Source organism: Bos taurus, chromosome 10 (genome assembly GCF_002263795.3).
Source record: "Bos taurus isolate L1 Dominette 01449 registration number 42190680 breed Hereford chromosome 10, ARS-UCD2.0, whole genome shotgun sequence".
Classification (NCBI taxonomy): Eukaryota; Metazoa; Chordata; class Mammalia; order Artiodactyla; family Bovidae; genus Bos; species Bos taurus.
Window position 1 is genome coordinate 56,580,661 of NC_037337.1, and position 24,520 is coordinate 56,605,180.

A 24,520-nucleotide genomic window follows, 5' to 3' on the forward strand; every position below is an offset into this window, starting at 1 on the left:
TTCTGGGCTGGAATACCTTGGAGCCATCAGGAGTGATGGAGATTGGGGGCCGACTTAATTTTACACTAAGTTCCCTAAGACTGCCAGGTTTTGCAGCTCTCATAGCAGAGTGTTGTGGGAGGTTGGGGGTTTTCTTTTTCTTTGCTCTGATTCCCTATTTTCCTTGGAAATTATTATCTTCTTACTTTCTTAGCCTCTAACTCCCTTCCTCTTCATCTGTGAAGCCATTTGGTCCTCTACTTTTGTTTGTTGGAAGATATTTTATTACTAATTCAAATTCATTACTGGTTATTAATCTGTTCCTTTTGTCTTTTTCTTTCAGATTCAGTCTGGGGAGATTATTCATTTCTAGGAATTTATCCTATCCTTCTAGGTTGTCCTTTTTATTGTCATATAACTGTTTGCAGTGGTCTCTTAGGATCCTCTGTATTTCTTCAGGGTAACATCTCCCTTTTCATTGCTGATTATATTTATCTGGGCCCTCTCTTTTCTTGATGAGTCTGACTATATGTTTATCAATTTTGCCTTTTCAAAGAACTAGCTCTTAATTTGACTGATCTTTTCTATGGTTTTTAAGTCTCTGTTTCATTTATTTCTGCTCTGATCTGTATGATTTCTTTCCTTAACTAACTTTGGATTATTTGTTCTTTTCCTAGTTCCTTGAGGTGTAAGATTAGATTGAGATTTTTCTTATTTCCTGAAGTAGACTTGTCTTGCTATAAACTTATCTCTTAGAACTGCTTTTGCTGTGTTCCATAGGTTTGGAAAGTTGTGTTTGAAAGGTATTTTTTTATAATTGTACTTTAACCCTGTAACTAACACATGGAGATAGTGATTTAATTAAAATTGTCATTTAGGAAAATATCAAATACAGAAACCGTTCAAGTAAAAATTACTATTAAAAGTTGTGTAGGTGGAACATGAATATTACAGCAATTTTAACAGCCATACAAGAAGCTTTGAAGAATAGGATACGGTGTTCTTACAGAAAATATTTGCTTTTTAATAGTGAAGTTTAGATATTTGTTACTTAGATGAGGTGACATTTCTGGGGAGAGAGGGTCTGCAAAGTTGTCTTCAAATTCCAATGTCTAGACAACTCTATTCTTCTTGAGAGGCCTAGAGGGGCTCTGGAGCAGTCCAGGTCACCCACAGTCAGAGCTGGGGTGGATAGGCTAATTTCAATGTCTGATTACATTCTTCTCTATTTGATGGGAAAGCACCCTTCTTCATAGCTCTGAGAGAATGCATTGTTCAAGTCTATGTTATCAAACACATTTGTGAGATGACTTCCCCAATGGTTCAGCTGTAAAAGAATCCACCTATAATGCAGGAGACACAGGTGCAATGAAGGTGACACGGGCTTGATCCCTGAGTTGGGAAGTCTTCTGGAGAAGGAAATGTTAACCCATTCCAGTATTCTTGCCACAGAAATCCCATGGATAAAGGAACTTCATGGACTACAGCCCATGGGGTTGCAAGTGAGTCAGACATGACTGAGTGAAACAACACAACAACACATTTTCCAAAATTAATGAATGATAACTGTGCACACTTTTTACCATTTCTGTGTGTCCAGGATTCCTTCACCATGAGGTCCTCCCTGCAGGCTGTGGCACTCTGGGGAAAGAAGGCCCCTCCACACAGCATCACTGCCATCATGATCACCGATGACCAGCAAATGATTGTCACGGGAAGTCAAGAGGGTCAACTCTGTCTCTGGAATCTCTCATCTGAACTAAAGGTTAGTGAAACCAATTAATATTGAGGCAGATAGATTTATAAGATAAACATAGCTTGCTGCTTATACCAGCAATGACAGTGGAAGTTTTGCATGATTGTTAAAAAGGTACTTACCAAAGTAATACATGGGTTTTACTTCTGAATTTGGAAAAATGAAGTATTATATGGTGGGTCGAGATCATATTGGAAATTATATTATGAATATTGCTAATCCTAGCTACCAGTTAAGTGTTATCATCCTTTAAGCTATGCTGAGTTTTACTATTTTATATCCTGAATTATATGTTTAAGTAACTGAACTACAGACATGTAAGTATAATTCTACAAATTATGGCTCATTAATCCAAACAAACGGCACCCTTGAAAATTACTATTAACTAAATGAGTAATATCTTAATTATCTGGGTGTTTCTGTCAGTTTGGCCTTTTTGCTATTCTTTTAGTCTCTGCTTGCTGGTGTTTTTACAGGTCACATTGGAAAGCTCTAAATCCAATTTACTATTGTTGTCGTCCTATTTCAGAACCTGACCTCACCTAGGATTTGGCCCATTGATTAGCAATTAATTGTCCCTGTCCCAACTCATAAACATTTAACATATTGGAATAGATATTTGCTTAGCTCTAGTAGCCTCTAGACCCAATTTGCACACTTAAACTAATGATGTACTTAAAGTATACTGCCCTCATTAAGAGGCCTTTTAAAGATCAAAGACTATTTTTAGCCTTTAAAGTTTGTCACTTTAAAACCTAAATTAACAATTAATTGTAATTCTATTTTATAGTGTAATTAATTAACATCTCCCATCACTGAGCAGTTACACTATAGGACTGCCAAGAACTGCAAGCAGACCAGCTCAGCTCAATGTTTATGAACATTCCTGAAAGAAGGACTGGGCATTATTACAGCAGCTGGACTTTGAAATTGGCCCTTGCATTTATTATCTCTTACAACTTAAACTCACAATCCTAAATGACTTACACTATTCTTGCTACTCTTATTAATGTTGAAGTGTAGGGTTTCCTGGCTGAAGTAGTAGTTTTTATAATATGTTGGTTGCTATAAGTTTAAGAGATTTGGAATCCTAGCATCTGTATCTTTTGACATATGTTTCTGGAATTTACTCACCGTGCATTTACTGGGTGTCTATTGTAACTTAGGCAGTATGATAGGTACCTAAGTTTAAACATGAATGAAAATGCCTGGTGGTGGCTGCCTATCAGGTTGCAGTGTCATAGGGCAAGGGCATAGCTAGTAACTGCCACTGCAGTTATGTTATAATACAGGGTGCTCTTTGTGGGGATCAGTCTATACTTCATCTTCAGTGGGAATAATTATTTCATGCTCTTCTTAGGAGCAAGTCTTCTGCCTGGGTTAGAGCAATAGGAAGGGAGATGCTATTGGCATCTAGTGGGCAGGGGCCAGGGTGCTGTAAGCGTTCCATTGTGTAATAACAGCCCCTTCACAACAAAGATATTATTCCACTCAAAATGCTAATAGTTGCTCATTTTGAGACATTCATGGTTAGAAATATGGGGTGGGAATGGAAATCAAATTGGTAGGGGTGGAAGAAACAAGGAGAATCACTGAGCAAACAAGAAGAAAATTGGATCAGCTTTATGTTTTGGAAATTCACTGTGAGGATATTGTGAAAATTTAGTTACATGAATAAGATATTGATTAGTATGACTGTGAGATTTTCCACATGAGAGCTTTCCTTAAAATTTTCTATGGCTAATCATAGGACCAGAAGGAAAGAGCATCTTCTCTTACTTTTCCCTTGAATCTTGCCCCTACAGGACAAAGGGTAACTTGTTCAGTCACTCAGTCGTGTCCAACTCTTTGCGACCCCATGAACTGCAGCACGCCAGCCTCCCTGTCCATCACCAACTCCCAGAGTCCACCCAAACCCATGTGCATCGAGTCAGTGATGCCATCCAGCCATCTCATCCTCTGTCGTCCCCTTCTCCTCCTGCCCCCAATCCCTCACAGCATCAGGGTCAATGAGTCAATTCTTTGCATGAGGTGGCCAAAGTACTGGAGTTTCAGCTTCAGCATCAGTCCTTCCAAAGAACACCCAGGACTGATCTCTTTTAGAATGGACTGGTTGGACCTCCTTGCAGTCCAAAGAACTCTCAAGAGTCTTCTCCAACACCACACTTCAAAAGCATCAATTCTTTGGTGCTCAGCTTTCTTCACAGTCCAACTTTCACATCCATATATGACCACAGGAAAAACCATAGCCTTGACTAGACAGACCTTTGTTGGCAAAGTAATATCTCTGCTTTTGAATATGCTATCTAGGTTGGTCATAACTTTCCTTCCAAGGAGTAAGTGTCTTTTATTTCATGGCTGCAATCACCATCTGCAGTGATTTTAGAGCCACAAAAAATAAAGTCTGACACTGTTTCCACTGTTTCTCCATCTATTTCCCATGAAGTGATGGGACCAGATGCCATGATCTTAATTTTCTGAATGTTGAGCTTTAAGCCAACTTTTTCACTCTCTACTTTCACTTTCATCAAGAGGCTTTTTAGTTTCCCTTCACTTTCTGCCATAATGGTGGTGTCATCTGCATATCTGAGGTTATTGATATTTCTTCCGGCAATCTTGATTCCAGCTTATGCTTCCTCCAGCCTAGCATTTCTCATGATGTACTCTGCATATAAGTTAAATAAGCAGGGTGACAATATACAGCCTTGACGTACTCCTTTTCCTATTTGGAACCAGTCTATTGTTCCATGTCCAGTTCTAAATGTTGCTTCCTGACTTGGATACAGGTTTCTCAAGAGGCAGGTCAGGTGGTCTGGTATTCCCATCTCTTTCAGAATTTTCCACAGTTTATTGTGATCCACACAGTCAAAGGCTTTGGCATAGTCAATAAAGCAGAAATAGATGTTTTTCTGGAACTCTCTTGCTTTTTCGATGATCCAGCGGATGTTGGCAATTTGATCTGTGGTTCCTCTGCCTTTTCTAAAACCAGCTTGAACATCTGGAAGTTCACAGTTCACATATTGCTGAAGCCTGGCTTGGAGAATTTTGAGCTTTACTTTACTAGCATGTGAGATGAGTGCAACCGTGCAGTGGTTTGAGCATTCTTTGGCATTGCCTTACTTTGGGATTGGAATGAAAACTGACCTTTTCCAGTCCTGTGGCCACTGCTGAGTTTTCTAAATTTGCTGGCATATTGAGTGCAGCACTTTCACAGCACCATCTTTCAGGATTTAAAATAGCTCAACTGGAATTCCATCACCTCCACTAGCTTTGTTCGTAGTGAGGCTTTCTAAGGCACACTCGACTTCACATTCCAGGATGTCTGGCTCTAAGTGAGTGATCACACCATCGTGATTATCTGGGTGGTGAAGATCTTTTTTGTACAGTTCTTCCGTGTATTCTTGCCACCTCTTCTTAATATCTTCTGCTTATGTTAGGTCCTTTATCGAGCCCATCTTTGCATGAAACGTTCCCTTGGTATCTCTAATTTTTTTGAAGAGATCTCTTGTCTTTCCCATTCTTTTGTTTTCCTCTATTTCTTTGTATTGATCGCTGAGGAAGGCTCTCTTTTCTCTCCTTGCTGTTCTTCGGAACTCTGCATTCAAACGGGTATATCTTTCCTTTTCTCCTTTGCTTTTGTCTTCTCTTCTTTTCACAGCTATTTGTAAGCCCTCCTCAGACAGCCATTTTGCCTTTTTGCATTTTTTTTCCATGGAGATGGTCTTGATCCCTATCTCCTGTACAGTGTCACGAACCTCCATCCATAGTTCATCAGGCACTCTGTCTCTCAGATCTAGTCCCTTAAATCTATTTCTCACTGCCACTGTATAATCATAAGGGATTTGATTTAGGTCATACCTGAATGGTCTAGTGGTTTTCCCTATTCCTTCAATTCAAGTCTGAATTTGCCAATAAGGGGTTCATGATCTGAGTCACAGTCAGGTCCTGGTCTTGTTTTTCTGACTGTATAGAGCTTCTCCATCTTTGGCTGCAAAGAATATAATCAATCTGACTTTGGTGTTGACCATCTGGTGATGTCCATGTGTAGAGTCTTTTCTTGTGCTGTTGGAAGAGGGTGTTTTCTATGACCAGTGCGTTCTCTTGGTAAAACTCTATTAGCCTTTGCCCTGCTTCATTCTGTACTCCAAGGCCAAATTTGCCTGTTACTCCAGGTGTTTCTTGACTTCCTACTTTGGCATTCCAGTCCTGTATAATGAAAAGGACATCTTTTTTGGGTGTTAGTTCTAGGTCTTGTAGGTCTTCATAGAACTGTCCAACTTCAGCTTCTTCAGCATAACTGGTTGGGGCATAGGCTTGGATCACCGTGATATTGAATGGTTTGCCTTGGAAACGAACAGAGATCATTCTATTGTTTTTGAGATTGCATCCAAGTACTGCATTTCAAACTCTTGTTGACCATGATGGCTACTCCATTTCTTCTAAGGGATTCCTGCCCACAGTAGTAGATATAATGGTCATCTGAGTTAAATTCACCCATTCCAGTCCATTTTAGTTCGCTGATTCCCAGAATGTCGACGTTCACTCTTGCCATCTCCTGTTTGACCACTTCCAATTTGCCTTGATTCATGGACCTAACATTCCAGATTCCTATGCAATATTGCTCTTTACAGCACCGGACCTTGCTTCTGTCACCAGTCACATCCACAACTGCGTGTTGCTTTGCTTTGGCTCCATCCCTTCATTCTTTCTGGAGTTATTTCTCCACTGATCTCCTGTAGCATTATGGGCACCTACTGACCTGGGGAGTTCCTCTTTCAGTATCCTATCATTTTGCCTTTTCATACTGTTCATGGGGTTCTCAAGGCAAGAATACTGAAGTGGTTTGCCATTCCCTTCTCCAGTGGACCACATTCTGTCATACTTCTCCACCATGACCCAACTGTTTTGGGTGACCCCACACGGCATTGCTTAGTTTCATTGAGTTAGACAAGTCCATGTGATCAGACTGGCTAGTTTTCTGTGATTATGGTTTCAGTGTGTCTGCCCTCTCACAACACCTACCATCTTACTCGGGTTTCTCGTCCCTTGGACGTGGGGTATCTCTTCACGACTGGTCTAGCAAAGCACAGCCGCTGCTCCTTACCTTGGACGATGTCGCCCCTCCTGACCTTGAACTTGGAGTAGCTCCTCTCGGCCCTCCTGCGCCCACAGCCACCACTCCTTGGATGTGGGGGTACTGGTCTGGCCATCATCTAGGCTTCATGATGGATACAAAACCAAAAAACAAATGAAAAATGTGTATAACATAGTTCCTTTATCTAGAAGTTTATTATCCTGGGGATTTTGATATGCCATATATCAGTTTTCCTGAAACTTATATAAAGGAAAAACAAAGAGCATTTCCTAATTAAAATTATGAATAATTTTATAATGTCATATTATATTCCTCAACTAAAAAGTTTACAGGTATTTAAAAGTTTACTCTCATCAGAAGGAAACACAACGATGACAAAATGAATAGCAATGTTGAGTAGAGACAAAGAATGAATATCTTGGTCAAATCCTAGGTCTGGTATTTACCAACTCTGTGGTGTTGGGCAACTGACTTTTTCTACTCTTTGAGCCTTAATTTCTTCAACTGTGAGATCGGGATTAAACCCTGTTGATGGCTGCACAAGTGCCTGGAATATGGTATATGCTCATCATGTTGTGTATTCTTTTCCCTTTCTTATTTGTGCCATTAGAAGTACCTGAGTTGGGAGTGAGGGAGACCAACACTTCGAAGAATGGGAGCGCAAGAATAGAAGTAAAGGTCCCTAGATTTCATCATGACAATTGACTCTGTGTGACTGTAAAATTATATTTTTGTTATTCTTCACACAGCATGTGTGATAAAATGAGTAGGTTATAGTGAATTGTCACAGTGTATTCAACTACACATGAAGATTTAGTAGCAGAATGAGGACTTCTTATAAAGGGCAGTGGTGTTGTGTCCTGATATTTTGTCCATAGTGGTTTTTCTCTTGAGGAGGAGTATCCTTGATTTGCCCTGAATCTTGCTTATTTTGGCCTGTAATGTAGAGGAAAGGGGTTAAATTCATAGAGGTGTGCATTCCCAAATGTGATGATGGGGAAACACAGCATGCTGTTTTCTGAGATGCAACCAGTATTCCCAGGAAGAAGATCGAGAACTTGGATTGGAAGCGATTATAACCAACTACAAAATGCTCTCTATAGCACTAGAAATTTATTCTGATAACAGATCTTTTAAAGAAGTATTTCTGATTAGTATAGAAATAAGATGAAAGCAGAGAATTATGTTATGAAATAATTTGTTCTTCTGATATGTTGTGTTACGGGGGATAGACTTCTTTCACATATGAGATAATGGAAGAATTAGTCTTTGGTGTCATTTTAAAAATTCACATATAGGAGGAAAAAAATGGCATTTTAAATAATAGCTTAGTTAAAATTTTATTTCTAAAGTCGAAAGTTCATTTTCATTATTTCTGAGGCAGGACTTCAAGTAAAGCATTGTAATGGTTACAGGAAAGGTAATATTTTCTCTGCATTATTTTGTAAACCCATTCCTGAATTCTGAAATCTGTGCATAAATCTGCTACTATCCGTTGAGGTACATTTTGTGCATAATAAACATCAACACTGATTTATTTGTATTCAAAACCTAGATCTTGTAAAACAGGTCTGGCCATCATCTAGGCTTCATGATGGATACAAAACCAAAAAAACAAATGAAAAGTGTATATAACATAGTTCCTTTATCTAGAAGTTTATTATCCTGGGGATTTTGATATTTTTCCTGAAACTTATGTAAAACAGAAACAAAGACCATTTCCTAATTAGAATTATGAGTAATTTTATAATGTCATATTATATTCTTCAACTAAAAAGTTTACCACTATTTAAAAGTTTACTGTCATCATTTTCAGATTTCTGCCAAAGAACTTCTTTTTGGTCACTCAGCTTCAGTGATGTGTTTGGCAAGAGCGAGAGACTTCTCTAAACAGCCCTTTGTAGTTAGTGCTGCTGAAAACGGGTAAGTAAGATATGTGAGACTGTGTACCCCTCTCCATTCTGTGTCCATTACAAAAGCACTCTAATGGGATACAGAAATCTAGAGCTGAAGGAAACTTTAGTGATTAACATGTTCCTTTTACATATAAGAAAAGTCAGATCTTGAATGGTTGATTAAGACTTGTGTGACAGTCCCCAGGAAAGTAATCAATATTATAACTCCCAATCGTTGAACATCCCAACGTGCTTATCAGACCTTGTGGCAGCTTCACTATGTAAAGGATGCTGGAAAATGCTGCTTAGTATAGAATTCAAAATGGAAAAGTCTGAGCACTTGTCTTTTTTTTCATGCAGTAACTCCCTTTGAGCTATTAAGCAAACCCATGCAAGCTTTCATAGTTTTGTAAAATAATTCAGCAGTTACAATCTTTATGTTGTACACTTGCTTGATATTATTTTAAAACAAACAGAGGAGAGGACTCACTTGTTAGTGGGGGTGTGGAAGTGAGAAGGAGAAGGAACATAGTGATTGGGTGCAGTTTCATGGAGGGAGGTTTATTCAAATGAAATAAGACTTAGCTGTAGGAAAAAGCCCTACTTATGGAAGAGCTACTATGAACTTCTGTGCCGAAGAGATATTTGGCAAAGTATACTCCAGAATGCAGAATCCATTCAGCATGAGTTAGTGAACGAGGGATTAGGTTGCTGGTTGAAAGAAGAGAATTCCCTCCTTTTAAAATTTTAACCCAAGGAGAAATTCTATGGCTTTGAATTCTGAGGCACAAAAGAACAGTGAGGAATCAAGTGTTTAATTTTAGAAATGGAATAGTTTAACAAAAAGGCTAGTGGTACAGACAGCAAAGAGATACCTGTGTTCTCATAGATTATAGCAAAGCCATAACTGTTATTCTTAGAGAGACGGGACTTTGAATAAGGCTCAAATGAAATGCCTTAGTACATTCTTTTTAAACAATCACCTTCCTTTTGTACACTAGGGCTGCCACACAAGCTGAGATATTTATTCCCGATCTAGAGAATTTGGGGATGGTGAATTTTTCTGACACTACTTGCAGAACTGAGAAAGTTAATAGCTGAGTGAGAAACATCTGAAAACTACCTGTGTTCCACCTTGAAGTTTTTGTCCATGGTAGCCTAGCTTCAGGAAAGAAACTAGGGGTTAATGGACGTATTCTTGATAATAGATGAATTCAGCTGTGTAAGTCCTGTAACCATGATTGCTAAAGAACTAGAGAATCTGGTTGGTCTTCATTTTCTAAGATGATTTGAATTTTCTAGAACTCTGTTTCTTTGGGGTCTGACACCCTACATCTACGAGATTCTTCTAAAGCAATTTATACTTTAGCCATTGCATATTTAGCAAATCCTAATTCAGTTTACTTAAACTTATTAAAATTGCTAGGCTGGACCAATCATTCTCCAAATAACAATGTTTTTTGTTTTGTTTTTTTTTTAGCTTTTAAAAGTTCCAGGAAGTGACTGTGGGCTTAGCATTTCTGCCTCCAAAATGATCAGATTCATGCTGATCATGACTACTTCCCGACTTAGTTTGTTTGTTTTTTTTCACTTAGTATTATTTCATCTGTAGACATAAATCCTAATATTCAGGAATCCCATTGAATTTTATGATAAATAAATTCTAAGATATAGGAAGTAAATACCTGGACCCTGATGTTGAAATGGTGGAATGCCAAAGAAAAAGAGATCCTGAAGTACACAGTGAGAAAAAGCAGATTACTTATAAAGGAATGTTAATTAAACGGAGAGCTAACTTCTTAACAATAAAATGAGAACTAGATAGCAGTGAAATATCTTCAAAAAGTGGAGAGGAAATATGTATCAACTTGAAATTATATCTCTAGCAAAAACACCTTCAAAAAATTAGGGCAAAATAGTAACACTTAAGACAAATACTGAGAGTGTTCACTGCCAACAGACCCTCTATAAGTAATGAAAATCTAAATTATATTTTTCAGTAAGAACAATGATTTCAGAAGGAAGCTCTGATGGAACAAAGAATACTGAACAAAACTCAGCAAAGTTTTAGAAAATTTAAATAAACACAGATTACATTACAATAATGTTCATATGTACCTCCCATCCATCTCCCCCATATATACACAAAATCCTAATCAACAACTGTATATAATAAATATAATGATCAGACTCCATATGCTCTGGTGTTACAAAGGTGGGTAAAGATATTGATTAACCTTAGACTTTAAACTAGATATACATGCTGACATTTCCAGGGTAGCTGCTAAAAGAACAAACAAAAAAAAATAAAAATGAAAAAAGATAGAATATATAACTTCCAATTTAAAAAAAGAAAAAAATGTTCTTTAATCCTAAGACAACAACAATAAATGAGACAAAGAGCACAGCATAAGATAATTGAAATAAATCTGAATAAACCAGTAACTCAATTAAGTAAAGGGACGAAGCCCATCAGTAAAATTGTAAAACAATTTAAAAGACAAAAACAGCATATGGATATATAAAAGTTAAAAAGAAATGGATTGAAAGAGATTTATCAGGGAAATACTGCTGAAAATGTTAATATAGCTATATCAGCATATTATATTTGTAAATATATTTAGTTAATAAAACCTTAAGACAAAAAGGCTTTACATTGATAGAGTTATTACTTATTAATAAAACTTCCAACCATCAGCAAGAGATGATACTAGAGAGACAGGCATGCAGACAGTCTTCTAAGATAGTGTTCATCAAATCTGAGCCTTTCTCAGGACCACTTATGGATTTCTGAGCCCCATTCTCAGAGGTACAGATTCAGTAGATCTGGACTGAGGTTCAAGAACTTGCATCTCTAATATGTTCCTGGACGGTGCTAATGCTGCTATTTCAGAGGAATATATTTGGAATGGTGGGTACCCCATATCTGGGGCTGTGAGAGAAAGTGTGAGGTCAAGAATGACTTGGAAAACTCACTGGTGATGATATTCATTAAGAATGAAAACACAGGAGGGAAGATAGTAGGCCTCATTCTAAAAACAAGGGGTGTGAAGTCCTGCAAGTCATCCAGGTAGAAACATGCAATTGCTAGTTGCCTGTGGAAATCTAGAGTCCAGTGAAGAGACCTTGGCTTCCAATGTCATGTTGATGGTACTTGAAACCATGGGAATAGATAACTTATCTAGAGAGAGTATGAAATATGAGAATATAAGAAAGCCTAAGACACAAATCAAAGGAAAACCAACATTGAAGAAGTGGGCATAAGAAAATAGGAGCCTGAGAATGCCAAAGAAAACCCAAAAGTATTATTGAAAACAAAAGTGAATTTGAAGAATATAATGGATTTTTAATTCAAGATTGCAAACCAAGCATTCATATTTATCTCCTTTCCCTCTAGATGCTTCATTAAAATGTGAGCAACGATAACAGCGTTGTAAGCACACAAATATGAACATAGGAATAGAGCCAAGAGAAACCAGTGTATTTTTGAGACACAGAAAGTGAATGAAAGAGTAGTGACTGATTTATGTATTCATTGAGTGAATTTTTTTTCACTTTCATGCATTGGAGAAGGAAACGGCAACCCACTCCAGTGTTCTTGCCTGGAGAATCCCAGGGACGGGAGAGCCTGATGGGCTGGCGTATGGGGTCGCACAGAGTTGGACACAACTGACGTGACTTAGCAGCAGCAGCAGCAGCAGCAGGTGGGGATGTGGAGTTGAATAAGAAAAAAAGGCCCTTTGCAAAGGAATTTTTAGTGGGAATTTAATAATATTCTAATTATGTGTGTTATAGATTTTTTTCCAGTGTGTTTTTCGTTTCACTGAAATTTAAAAATTTTTGTAAATTGTTAAACTACATTTTTACAGTCGAAGGTGATTTAATCTATGTATAAAGTTTGGGAGCAGTATTTGAAAACAAAAAGAATGTCCATTCTAATAGTTAATTTTCATGTCTTATTAGATATGTAACTGAGCAGTTCCAGCTCAGTGCCAATGCTACTTTCGATGTACAATAAATTGGCTTTTCTTTCTTTAATAGAATTGATTGGCAAAGGGTTAATTTTTACTATAAGATGTTTTTGTATTTTTTTTCCAATTTAAGGTAGACTATAACATGATAAGCAAACAAACAGGGAAAGCATTAGAATCCAAGAGAGTTTAGAAACATTAGTATCACTGAGAGAGCTTTTATTGATATCCAGGCTTCAACCTTGGAAACTGTGATTTTATTAGCCTGGATTGATGTCTGTGTTGGGTCTCAGACATCAGTATTTTTAAAAAGCTCCCTGATAATTCCAATGTAGAGTCAGAATTTAGAGCCACTGGTTTACAGTTAGAGTTATCTAGAAACAAGTTAACTGACCAAAAACTTTGCAAAACCCTGCATGCCAGGACTCCAACACAGAGCCACGAGATTACAATCTCTGAGGAAACTTTAAAAAAATATTCACAGGTGATGCTTGATGAATAGCTAGAGTTGAGAACCACACTGATGAACTTAAATTATTTTGTAGAGCTAAAATTTTATATTGATGGCTGCTTAAGGTTCCATTTCTTTATATATATATATATATATATATATATATATGTAAAACTTTTGAGATATGATTTCAGTTTCTACCTTTTCCCCAGTCTTATTTTTCACACACACACATATACTCACTTTCCCCCTGTTTTATTGAGGTGCATGCCTTTCCAGGTTACCTCAAATTATTTCTGGCCTACAGTTTGATATAAACAAAGAGAAATAAAACCACTACATATATCTAGTTCTATATCTAGGATATGACTTTTCACCTTCAACGCTAATGACATTTTGGGCCACTGAAGAATTCTTTGTCGTGTCTGAGCATTGTAGCACATTTCGCAGCATCCCTAGCCTTCCCCACTAGATGCCAGTATCGTGTTCCTAGTTGTGACAACCAAAAATGTCTCTAAACATTGTCAAATGTCCTTTGTGGGGCAGAATCAGCTCAGGTTGAGAACCATTGATTTCAAGATTGATTCTCAGTGTTTGGCCAGAAAAAAACTCAAAGTCTGCAAACACCAAATGCATACAGCACTTACTGTTTTTGGTCCATATCATTTGCTTCTTAATAGCAGCTCTCCATTTAAGCCAATAAAGCTTTCACCTTTCTTCCATGGAAAATTTTGCTTATGTGTTGAAAGTGTTGAAACTGAAGAATATTACCAAACAACTCTGAAATAGCCGTTCTGGTTTTTGTGAACTGAAATCATACAGATTTAAACTGCTTTACACTGGATGTATTTGTAACTGGATTTCAAAACCGTATCTGTATCTTCATAACATATATGTAATCAAGGCAGAGTTTTCGAAAAAATGAGAATTTTCTTACTATTTAGTGACAAGGGTGATTTCAGGATTTCAGAAGAGAAGGAATTAAGCGTATCAATGACAGACCAAATGTGGCCTCTTGGTGGCACTGTTTATTTTTACAAAAATATACCTGAGCTCCAGAGATGCAACACGATGTATTATGCTTTTCAGAATATGTAGTTTTAAGCTCAGTAAAATAAAGCATTTTCAATACTTTGCAGTTTCCATAGAAAGACTGCCGTCCTGTCACTCTCCCAGGCTGGTTAGCGGCATCCCCACAATTGGTTGGAGGTCAGGTTGGCACTCAAATATGGCTTGTAGGCTGGTGGCAGGGTGTAATTACCAAACAAAAAGACACAGATACAGTATGTCATCCCTGCTAATGACCACAACATTTTCTTGCCTAGTAATCTGTAGCGAAAAGCCACATAAACGATCAGGCTGCATTTAAGTGCAGCACTAAAGAAAAACTTGGTGGCACAAAAATTATTCCAGCCAATTGAGTGGAAATGACAGAGAATAATGCAAAGTTATCTCTGCTAGGGAGATGTGTGTTTGGAATGTCACCAATGGACAGTGCGTGGAGAAGGCCATACTTCCTTACAGACACACTGCAATCTGTGTAAGTATGATCATTTCCTTCAGAATATCTCCAGATTCTACAATGCCTTCAGATCATTTGCTTAGCACGCGTTTAAAGACTTTAGAGGGATTCTTTTCTTGAATTTTTATTTTGTCATTAGAAGTGTCAGTTATCTTCTGTTATTTTGGCATTTTTCTTTCCCCAGAGTAACTACTTAACCATTTTTTCTTAATATTTCTTATATTTCTGTATCTTTCTAACATAGACACATTTGAAAGACAATTTCCTTATTTTTCCTTAGTTACATTTACAAAACATATACTCACAATGACACACACAAAAATTGTTTCCATTTTATCAACAGGCAGTTTTATAAAGCAAAGTTTTTTCCCTTGTTTCCAATTTAAGCCTCTTTTGGGTGCATAGGTTCTGAATTTCTTATTTATGAAATAATAATCACTTTATAATCACTTCCCAGTATTGAAAAGAGGTTTGGACTTTTGGTAGATGGACCCCAAACATATACTTAAAGTAGCTGCATGATTCCAATGGTACTGACACTGTTTTTTACATTGTACACATTGCTTTTAGCATTGATGACTTGCAGTGGATCACTTATGAACTCCTTTCTGGGATCAAAATTTTTGCATTGTGATTGTCAAGGGTAGATTATAAATTTTGATATAAGCCATTCTTAAAATTTATTTGGCACAAGAATTCCTCAAAAGTTCTTCATTTTTATTTCTTCTTAACACATAACAGTATTGCTAGGATGGGAAACCTGTTTTTGTTGTTTAGTTCCACACAGCATTCCAGAATTAATATAATTATGAGCTTTCCATGATTTGGACTAAACTTGCTTCTTCTTAAAAGACCCCTCCTCCTTCTCCAGAAAAAATGATGAAATATAAGCAAGATAAAGTGCAAAATTAACCCTTCAGAAGTATACAATCATTGAACTAAAATAAATTTTGGTTGCTATTCAGCCTAATACCTTAATTGATAGATGATAAAATTAAAATTAACAGAAGTCTTCACCACATCCAAAATTCTGTTAATTGCAGGTGATAATTAAACTTTTGTTTTGAATTCCATTTGCATAGTATTACCACTGCTCAGCCCGGATGACAGAAGGCTGGCTTCTGTGTTGTGGAGAATATCAAGATGTTCTTATAATTGATGCCAAAAGCTTGGTTATTATTCACACCTTCGTGTCATCTCAGTCTCCTGATTGGATCAACTGCATATGCATTGTTCACTCCATGACAATTCAAGGTAATAGTTAGGTATTCTCTAACACTAGGGACAGCGTTTGAAAATATCACCTTCGAATTATTTGTTAAATTATTGGGCAAGAGTTCAGAATGTGTGTTTGTGTTTATCTAAGCCAGATCAAGAGAAACTGAGAACACCCATCCCAGTGGTTCAAATCACTGGAAAGTCAGCAAGAGGTCAAGATGAAGTGGGGAGAGGAGACACAGTGTTGCCATGCCCCAGTTCTGCTTGATACATTCTAAGAGTGACAAGCAGAGGTTTGTTGTGGATTAACCGGACTCTTGGACTTGCTGTGCTGAATTCCTCTAGATAAGAAGAGAATTCAGTTCCTGTAAGGAGGGAAGGCTAGCTCCTTACTTATTTCCAAAACAGGAAGGTGTAATCCGTATTGCCGCCGTGGTGGTTTGCAACATGGATCGGCTTTCAGTGGTGCTCTCCTTTTACATGGAATGACTTTGAAATTTTAAGACAAATTTAGAATGTGACCTAAAATGGTTATTCTTTTATTTTTTAAAAAAAATTTAGTATTTTCTACATATGTAGCCTTGGATAATCCTTAAATGACTATGAAATGATCTTCAGGGCAACCGGTTATAACAGTGATCAGTTTACATGTGGTGTTTGTTGTTTTTACAGAAGATTCTCTCTTGGCCGTATCAGTAGCTGGTGAGCTCAAAGTATGGGATCTTTCTTCATCTATCAACAGCATTCAGGTTGGCTTGTGAATTTATCCTTTATTCTTCCAATTCAAGCATATGTATTGAAATTTTTAAAATTAGAAGTACTTCTGTGTACTTTTCCCTATCTCTTTTCCAAGCTGTGGGCATTGGTAACAATTGGATGGTATCTCTCCTAACCTTTTTTCCATATGTATACACACGTTTTTATCTACACACACATGCACGCATGCACACACACATACACATACACACACGTTGATTTTAATTGAAAAAATCCATCATAGAGGAATATTTCTCTGTCCCTTGCAACAGAAGACTCCCTTTCTTCTGGCTGTGTGTGAGCAGTGGCAGTGGCAGGGCGGTTACTACGAATGACTGAGGGTAACATAGACTGCGAGTCCAGTCTGTTCACCTGCTCTCTGGCATCAGGCTACAAGTTGAGGTGATGAACGAAACAGCAGTCACAGTATTTGTGCTCCTGACAGAATTCTTTCAGCTGCCTCATGCTCTGGGCTATCCTTCAGAATTTCTTAGCTGGGAAATTCCATAGCATGGGAATTGTGTTGGTATCCTGAGACCAACACATACCCAGCAGTATCAGAAACATTAAGAACATAGTATTCTAAGTATTCTGTGCTGATCACCTTTTGTCTTTTCAAAATATTTTGTTCTTCTACTTTAGCAATTAAGATACTTCAAAAGTTTTTAACAAATTGTTTTTACTTTTCATGGTTTTATCTTTCTGCTACATCTAAAAGTCAATGTTATTCATATCTTTACATTTTCAGTATCCTACAGTATATTCCCCAAAAGCATGTTTATTGAATTATTGTATATAATGAATGCTTGAATTCAACTGGGTTTCCTCTTTACGGTTTCCTTTGCAAAGTAGCTTCTTAGTTCAGAAAACTCAAAAGAAAAATTGGCTGCTTTTTTATAATAATAGTGTGATCTACTTCAGGTGTACAGGGGAGGAGCCTTTTCATGCAGTTTGATATAAATTACCTACAACTAGTACTAATGTAATTTTATTCCTTTTGAAGGAAAAGCAAGATGTTTATGAAAAGGAATCCAAATTTCTTGATTCCCTGAACTGCCGAGCAATACGATTTTGCACATATACAGAGAGACTTCTACTGGTGGTATTTTCTAAATGTTGGAAGGTATTATTAAATAACATAATAAACACAAATGCAATTTGATTTTTATCTTGTTTAGTGGAAAAATTAGAAGAATATATTTTAAATATGATACAAACATTTTACAATATTGTTATGACAGCAGTGAATTACTTGTCTTTTATGACCAACTTTTATCAGTTTTCCTTCCCCAAATTGGGTCATTTTGCTTTCCGGGATATTGTATATATAAAGTACATCTTAATTTTATGAATAACAAAATATTATAATAATGAGCATTTATCTCAGATTAAAGAATGATGCCTACACTTTAGTATTAAAAAGAAAGCTAATATTTTCTGTACATACATTGGTCTGACTTTTAGATCTTTTTTCTTTTCCTGCTTTGTCATTAAATTTGTTTTTAGGGATTCCTTTCTTGTGACTATATTCACCAACATCTCCAAGAGGAAATGAAAGCTAAGTTACTATCATTTGACAGCATCCTCTTTTTCTCTGATATTTCATATACTTGGCTCAGTTAACAAAACTACATTGTCTTACTTAAAGGCCTATAATATATTTCTGAAGTAAAATGTAAAGTACATGGCCTAACATGTACTTTAGGATTTCTACTGTATTAACTTTTTTGTGTGTAATAAATTTTTCAAATGTTCATGTTTGACTATCCATATGGAAAAAATGAAATTATATAGGAAATTTGGGATGTTTTGGTCTCTGTGCTTAATGATTTTGGTCTCTGTACTTATGAAGCACTTTCTGGAAGGTTTCTGTCAGATAGATAGTTTATCCACTGAAACCTACCTAGGGTAAATGTGAAAAAATAAGCACTAATGAAGTATTATCTTGGTCTATGAATGCATTGTGGCCTGTTACTAATATTTAATTGGTTGTTGTTTTAACACTGTCATCTAAATAGTCTTGATAAGCATACTTTATCTTTCTCCTTGGTAGATTAGATTAGAAGCTTTTGTTAACAAGCATCATTCATTCTGTATTTTAGGTTTATGATTATTGTGATTTTTCCCTTCTTTGGACTGAAGTTAGTGGGAGTGGGCAGTTCTTTGCTGGTGGAGAAGTGCTTGCTGCTCACAGAATCATCATCTGGACAGAAGATGGTCACAGTTATATCTATCAGCTGCTGAACAGGTGGGCTCAGATGGAAACGGCATACAAAACATTCAGGTAGAAAATGAACTTTGGGAGGTTTATTATGGAAAAATCCCCGCATGCTGCCCATGATCAAAAACCAGAACAAAACAACTTTGGCACTAGAAGATTTACTCTGGGCTTGGTAGGCTTTAGCCTTTGTATAAAACAGCAGGGGATGAAGGAATGAGATTAACCATGTATAACTTGTACAGCTGGTGCTGGGTTTTCAAAAAGTCACTTGTAATTATTAACCCAACAATTTCTAACTAGAGTTTAGAAAACTGAATGGTACCATCCGGCTTTTGAAAGTGGGAGGGGAAAATACTGAATAAAGAACCCCAAAGTTCTAAACTTTGCTTTTTATATTTTGCTATGCAGTGGGCTTTCAAAAAGCATATACCCTGCTGATGGAACACTGCTTAAAGAGACCATTTATCCTCATTTACTGTGCTCTACTTCTGTGCAGGAAAATAAGGTAATGCAAGAAGAGAGTGACTGCATCAAAGCTGTTTCAGATAAGTGTTACTTTGTCTGTAACAGAGTCTGGCTTGAAAAAATTGAATTGAAGCATCACATTAAGTTGTTAATGAGAAAATTAAATCTAACTGTTAATGGTTACTGAAATCTTTGCCTTTAAGAAATCTATTTTTAAGTCTGATTAACTAAACAATACATACTTATTATAGAAAAATGATAAATGTTAAAAAAGGGAGAAATTAAAAGTTCTAATTTTATCACTATAAATATTCACTATAAGTTTTTTATTTTATGTATTTACTTATTTTAATTGGAAAATGTTCAAATATTTGAAAGGCTATAAGAATAGTACATAATCACATACCCTTTACCTAGATTCAATAGTCATCAACATTTGCCATATTTATTTCTTCTCTCTCTCATTCTCTTTCTTTCTCTTGCTGTCTGCATATATACACACACACACACGCGCGCGCACACGCACACACACACACGTTTTCCACTAACCCTTTTGATAGATATTTTGATACAAAGTTATTAACATTTTGAAGCATCTACTTTAATTTTTAAATTTTATCAAATGGCTCATATCCTGATTTTTTTTTTTTACTTAACTGTATATTGAGATCATTCTTACATGCATTTAGCTATTCTTCTGTATAAAGTTTCTTGTTAAATAAAATTATGGTTCTTGGCAAAGAGTTGAGGATGTAATTGTGAGCTTTTACTCGACTAAATTATATCTTTGACACTCTATGAAGCCTGAAAATTTAAGCAGCTATTTTACTTTAGTAGTGTCAATGAAAGTTGTTTTTTTTTAACCTACTGGATTTCAGTTCAGTTCAGTCACACAGTCGTGTCTCACTCTTTGCGACCCCATGGACTGTAGCATGCCAGGCCTCCCTGTCCATCACCAACTCCTGGAGTATACTCAAATTCATGTCCATTGAGTTGGTGATGCCATCCAACTATCTCATCCTCTGTCGTCCCCTTCTCCTCCTGCCCTCTATCTTTCCCAGCATCAGGGTCTTTTCAAATGAGTCAGCTCCTTGCATCAAATGGCCAAACTATTGGAGTTTCAGCTTCAGCATCAGGTCTTCCAATGAATATTCAGGACTAATTTCCTTTAAGATGGACTGGTTGGATCTCTTTGCAGTCCAAGGGACTCTCAAGAGTCTTCTCCAACACCACAGTTCAAAAGCATCAATTCTTTGGCACTCAGCCTTCTTTATGGTCCAACTCTCACATCCATACATGACTACTGGAAAAACCATAGCCTTGACTAGATGGACCTTTGTTGGTAAAGTGATATCTCTGCTTTTTAATATGCTGTCTAGGTTTGTCATAACTTTTCTTCCAAGGACCAAGTGTCTTTTAATTTCATGGCTGCAGTCACCATCTGCAGTGATTTTGGAGCCCCCAAAAATATTCCTACTGGATTTAGTCATCAGTTAATTCTCCAAAAGGTATTTCATGGAGAATGGAGGAGTTCTGAATTATTGATGTGTCAGCCAAGGAAGTATGTTACTTTTTACAGTGTCGGTTTGCTTAAGCAGGCAGCATAGTTGTTGCAAATCCTATAGTTCAGTATTATCTCTTTAACATACCTGTGAGGTTTTATTGCAAAAACTTAATTAAGTAGTGTCAACTGAAAATTAAAACTCCAAGTGCCATTAGGGCACAGGCAAACTTTAGAGTTATGGTGTGGAGCCCTGTTTCTAAAGGAATTTGTGGGTTGCAGTAGAGCTTTGTTTTGCTGTTGATCACAAAAGCAGTATTATGGCTTGCTTAAAAAGGCATTTTAAGTTATTTTTTAAAAAGGGCTTTCCCATTCTTCCTTTTTAGTTCCTGAATGCATTTTTACATAGCACTAGGCTATGCTAAGTCACTTCAGTCGTATCCGACTCTGTGTGACCCCATAGACAGCAGCCCACCAGGCTCCCCTGTCCCTGAGATTCTCTAGGCAAGAACACTGGAGTGGGTTGCCATTTCCTTCTTCAGTGCATGAAAGTGAAAAGTGAAAGTGAAGTTGCTCAGTTGTGTCCGACTCTTAGCGACCCCATGGACTGCAGCCTACCAGGCTCCTCCATCCATGGGATTTTCCAGGCAAGAGTACTGGAGTGATGTGCCATTGCCTTCTCCGTTACATAGCACACTTTGCCCTAAAAGCTAGATATGAGAAATGTCCTTTAAGAGCTTCTGCTCTACTGCAGGTATCAATGCTATGCATAACTATGAAGAAAAATAAAAACAATTACAAATTAACTTTAAAAAATACTAATTTTAGAGGAAGCTGCCTTTCTTTATGTCTCAAAAGGTGAAGACACAGATTTGTGAGTCTTCTATTGATATATAATTTTTATTTAGACAACCACAGCTATTTCAATATCTTACAAGTACTTGTTTCAGTATCTTACAAGTACCTGAAAGCTAATGAAAATGAATAGAATAATCTGAAACTAAAAGAAGCTGGTCTACTTAGACTGTTAATTGCCCTTTATCTAGCCACGAAACTAAATTCAGTTTCTCCCTATTCAAAACATCACCAATATTCACTAAATATAAGACTTCTTAGTGCCTCCTACAATTACAAGGTAATAAGGCATTTTTGTGGTGTAGGGAGCTGAGGTTAATGGATACAATGGAATTATGCTCTATAAACATGTTTTTTGGAGTGATGCCATAGAATTGAATCTGCTTGTTTGACAATAGCATGTTCTCATGGGACACCAGGGGCTTATCTGCTGATGGAGTTGTAGTAGCAAGAATAAGGACTCATCTTTTATTCCAACAGCTTTATGAGAGCCTCCCTAGCTTCAAATCATAGCTGATGATCATAGAAGACTATAGCAGGGATCCTGACTGCTGAGATGAGGAACTGGGCTTTCCAAGGTCTTAGCTGTGGAGTAAGACTGCAGTGTTGAGGTGGAAGTAGATAGGATAGAAACAGCCTGAAGATTGCAGATAAGGAATTTGGGAGCATGAACTAAGAGTAATGACAATGACAATGATGATAGGTAACTTTTTTTTTTTTTTTTTTTGAGTCTTTATTATTGTTAAACACACATGGTCTTATGTACATGCATTTCCACCATGACCCCATTTTGAAACTGATGCTCAGAGAGGTTAATTCACAAGATTTGAACCTAGGCAATTTGGTTCCAGAGTCTGGGAATGGACTTTGGAGTGAATTTCTCATTTATTCTGAGAATGGATATTAAGAATAAAAGGTTTCTATTTATTGTGCATGTGTTCTAAGTCGCTTCAATTGTGTCCAACTCTTTGCGATGCTATGGACTGTAGCCCACTAGGCTCCTCTGTCTGTGGGATTCTCCAGGCAAGAATTCTGGAGTAGGTTGCCATACCCTCCTCCATGGGAACTTCCTGACCCAGGGATCAAACCTGTGTCTCTTCTGACTCCTGCATTGGCAGAAGGGTTCTTTACCACTAGCACCACCATTCTAAGTACTTACTGTTATCAACTCATTAATCCTGACAGTATTCTATGTAGTAGGTGCTTTTATTTATTAGCCTTCTTTCACAGTTAGGGGAAAAAGAGATACAGGAAGGTTAAGTAAATTGTCTAAATGAAGTAATTGGCTCTTGTAATAGAGTTTGCTGCTGCTGCTGCTAAGTCACTTCAGTCGTGTCCGACTCTGTGTGACCCCACAGACGGCAGCCCACCAGGCTCCCCCGTCCCTGGGATTCTCCAGGCAAGAACACTGGAGTGGGTTGCCATTTCCTTCTCCAATGCGTGAAAGCGAAAAGTGAAAGTAAGTGGCTCAGTCGTGTTGGACTCTGTGTGACCCCATAGACGGCAGCCCACCAGGCTCCCCCGTCCCTGGGATTCTCCAGGCAAAAACCCTGGAGTGGGTTGCCATTTCCTTCTCCAGTGCATGAAAGTGAAAAGTGAAAGTGAAGTCGCTCAGTCGTGTCCAACCCTCAGGGATCCCATGGACTGCAGCCCACCAGGCTCCTCCATCCATGGGATTTTCCAGGCAGGAGTACTGGATTGGGGTGCCATTGCCTTCTCCGGTAATAGAGTTTAGTATGAGCTAAAACCAGGATTTGAATCCAGGTATTTATCCCAAGAGAATTCACTGTTAATGACTATTTTATTACCTCTTGGAGGATAGGCACTTCTTGTGATGAGAATCACATGGTAAGCGGCTCTGAGGGAGTTTTCAGCTGAACTCAAGAGGTAACTACTAGAAAGGAGGAGATTTGAGGCATCAAGGAGTGGGTATGAGCAAGTGAGCAGCAGCAGTACAGAAGTGAGGGTATCGGGGATAAGAGCGGTCTGGGGAGAATGGGCTAGTGGGGCAGCACATTTTGCTTTGAGGGGATATGCCACCACCAATTTGAGTAACTGCTCAGCCTCTCTGCAGCTTCATTTTCATATCAAAATCATGAGAAAATTGAGCTAGTCAATTTTAAGGTTCCCAAAGGTTGAGAGAGTTTGAGAGGCCAATAATCAAACTGTACCAACACCATTTCTAACACAAAATTGATGGCCTTGAGAAGTATAAGACTCCAAAGTGCCTTCTGAATCTTAAAAAAAAAAAGATTTAGGGAACTTACTTCATTGAAACTGTTTTTCTTCAATGCTCTTATTTCTTGAGACTTTAGAGGATTACATATCTTGGTCTTGAATTACTTTTTTTATTCTCTTCCCATCTTAGTTTCTTTATCTCTATAAGAGAAATAATAATGTTTATTTACTCTGTAGCTTTGCTGTAAGGATTAAATGTAGTGATATTTTGGCCCTTAATATTCTCTAGAAATACATTATAGAATTTTTTCACTGAAATATCTGAGCCTTCAAACATGTGTTTTCTGACAAGAAACTATCACTTTCTTAGACTTTTTTATTTCTAGCACCAGCACTTGGCTTTCTTTTCAGGGTGCCTTTTATTTGTACATGAAAAGAGGGTTTTGTTTTCATTTTTCTAATCACTTAATCATTTTGACCCGTTGTGCATAATCTCTACATACATGTCTGCTCAAGGAACATCTACACTGCAGTGAGGTACTGGGAAGATTCGAGGCCCATTCACTAGTGAAAGCATATTTGATGCCCAATATTCATTCTGTGTCTCAACAAAATTATCTTCATACACATAAATATATAATATATATATTTATGTAA

General features: G+C 37.3%; 1 protein-coding gene across 1 annotated transcript in view; it reads left to right on the forward strand.

The window, feature by feature from the left end:
- Positions 1-24,520, forward strand: part of WDR72 (WD repeat domain 72) — a 225,745-nt gene that overhangs the window by 25,866 nt on the left and 175,359 nt on the right. Inside the window, exons 2-9 of the mRNA XM_002690898.6 lie at positions 1,580-1,744; positions 8,647-8,753; positions 14,609-14,687; positions 15,752-15,923; positions 16,560-16,636; positions 17,647-17,766; positions 18,746-18,891; positions 19,273-19,369. Coding sequence (XP_002690944.1) covers positions 1,592-1,744; positions 8,647-8,753; positions 14,609-14,687; positions 15,752-15,923; positions 16,560-16,636; positions 17,647-17,766; positions 18,746-18,891; positions 19,273-19,369 — 951 coding nt within the window. The 5' untranslated portion in view covers positions 1,580-1,591. The remainder of the gene's footprint in view (positions 1-1,579; positions 1,745-8,646; positions 8,754-14,608; positions 14,688-15,751; positions 15,924-16,559; positions 16,637-17,646; positions 17,767-18,745; positions 18,892-19,272; positions 19,370-24,520) is intronic.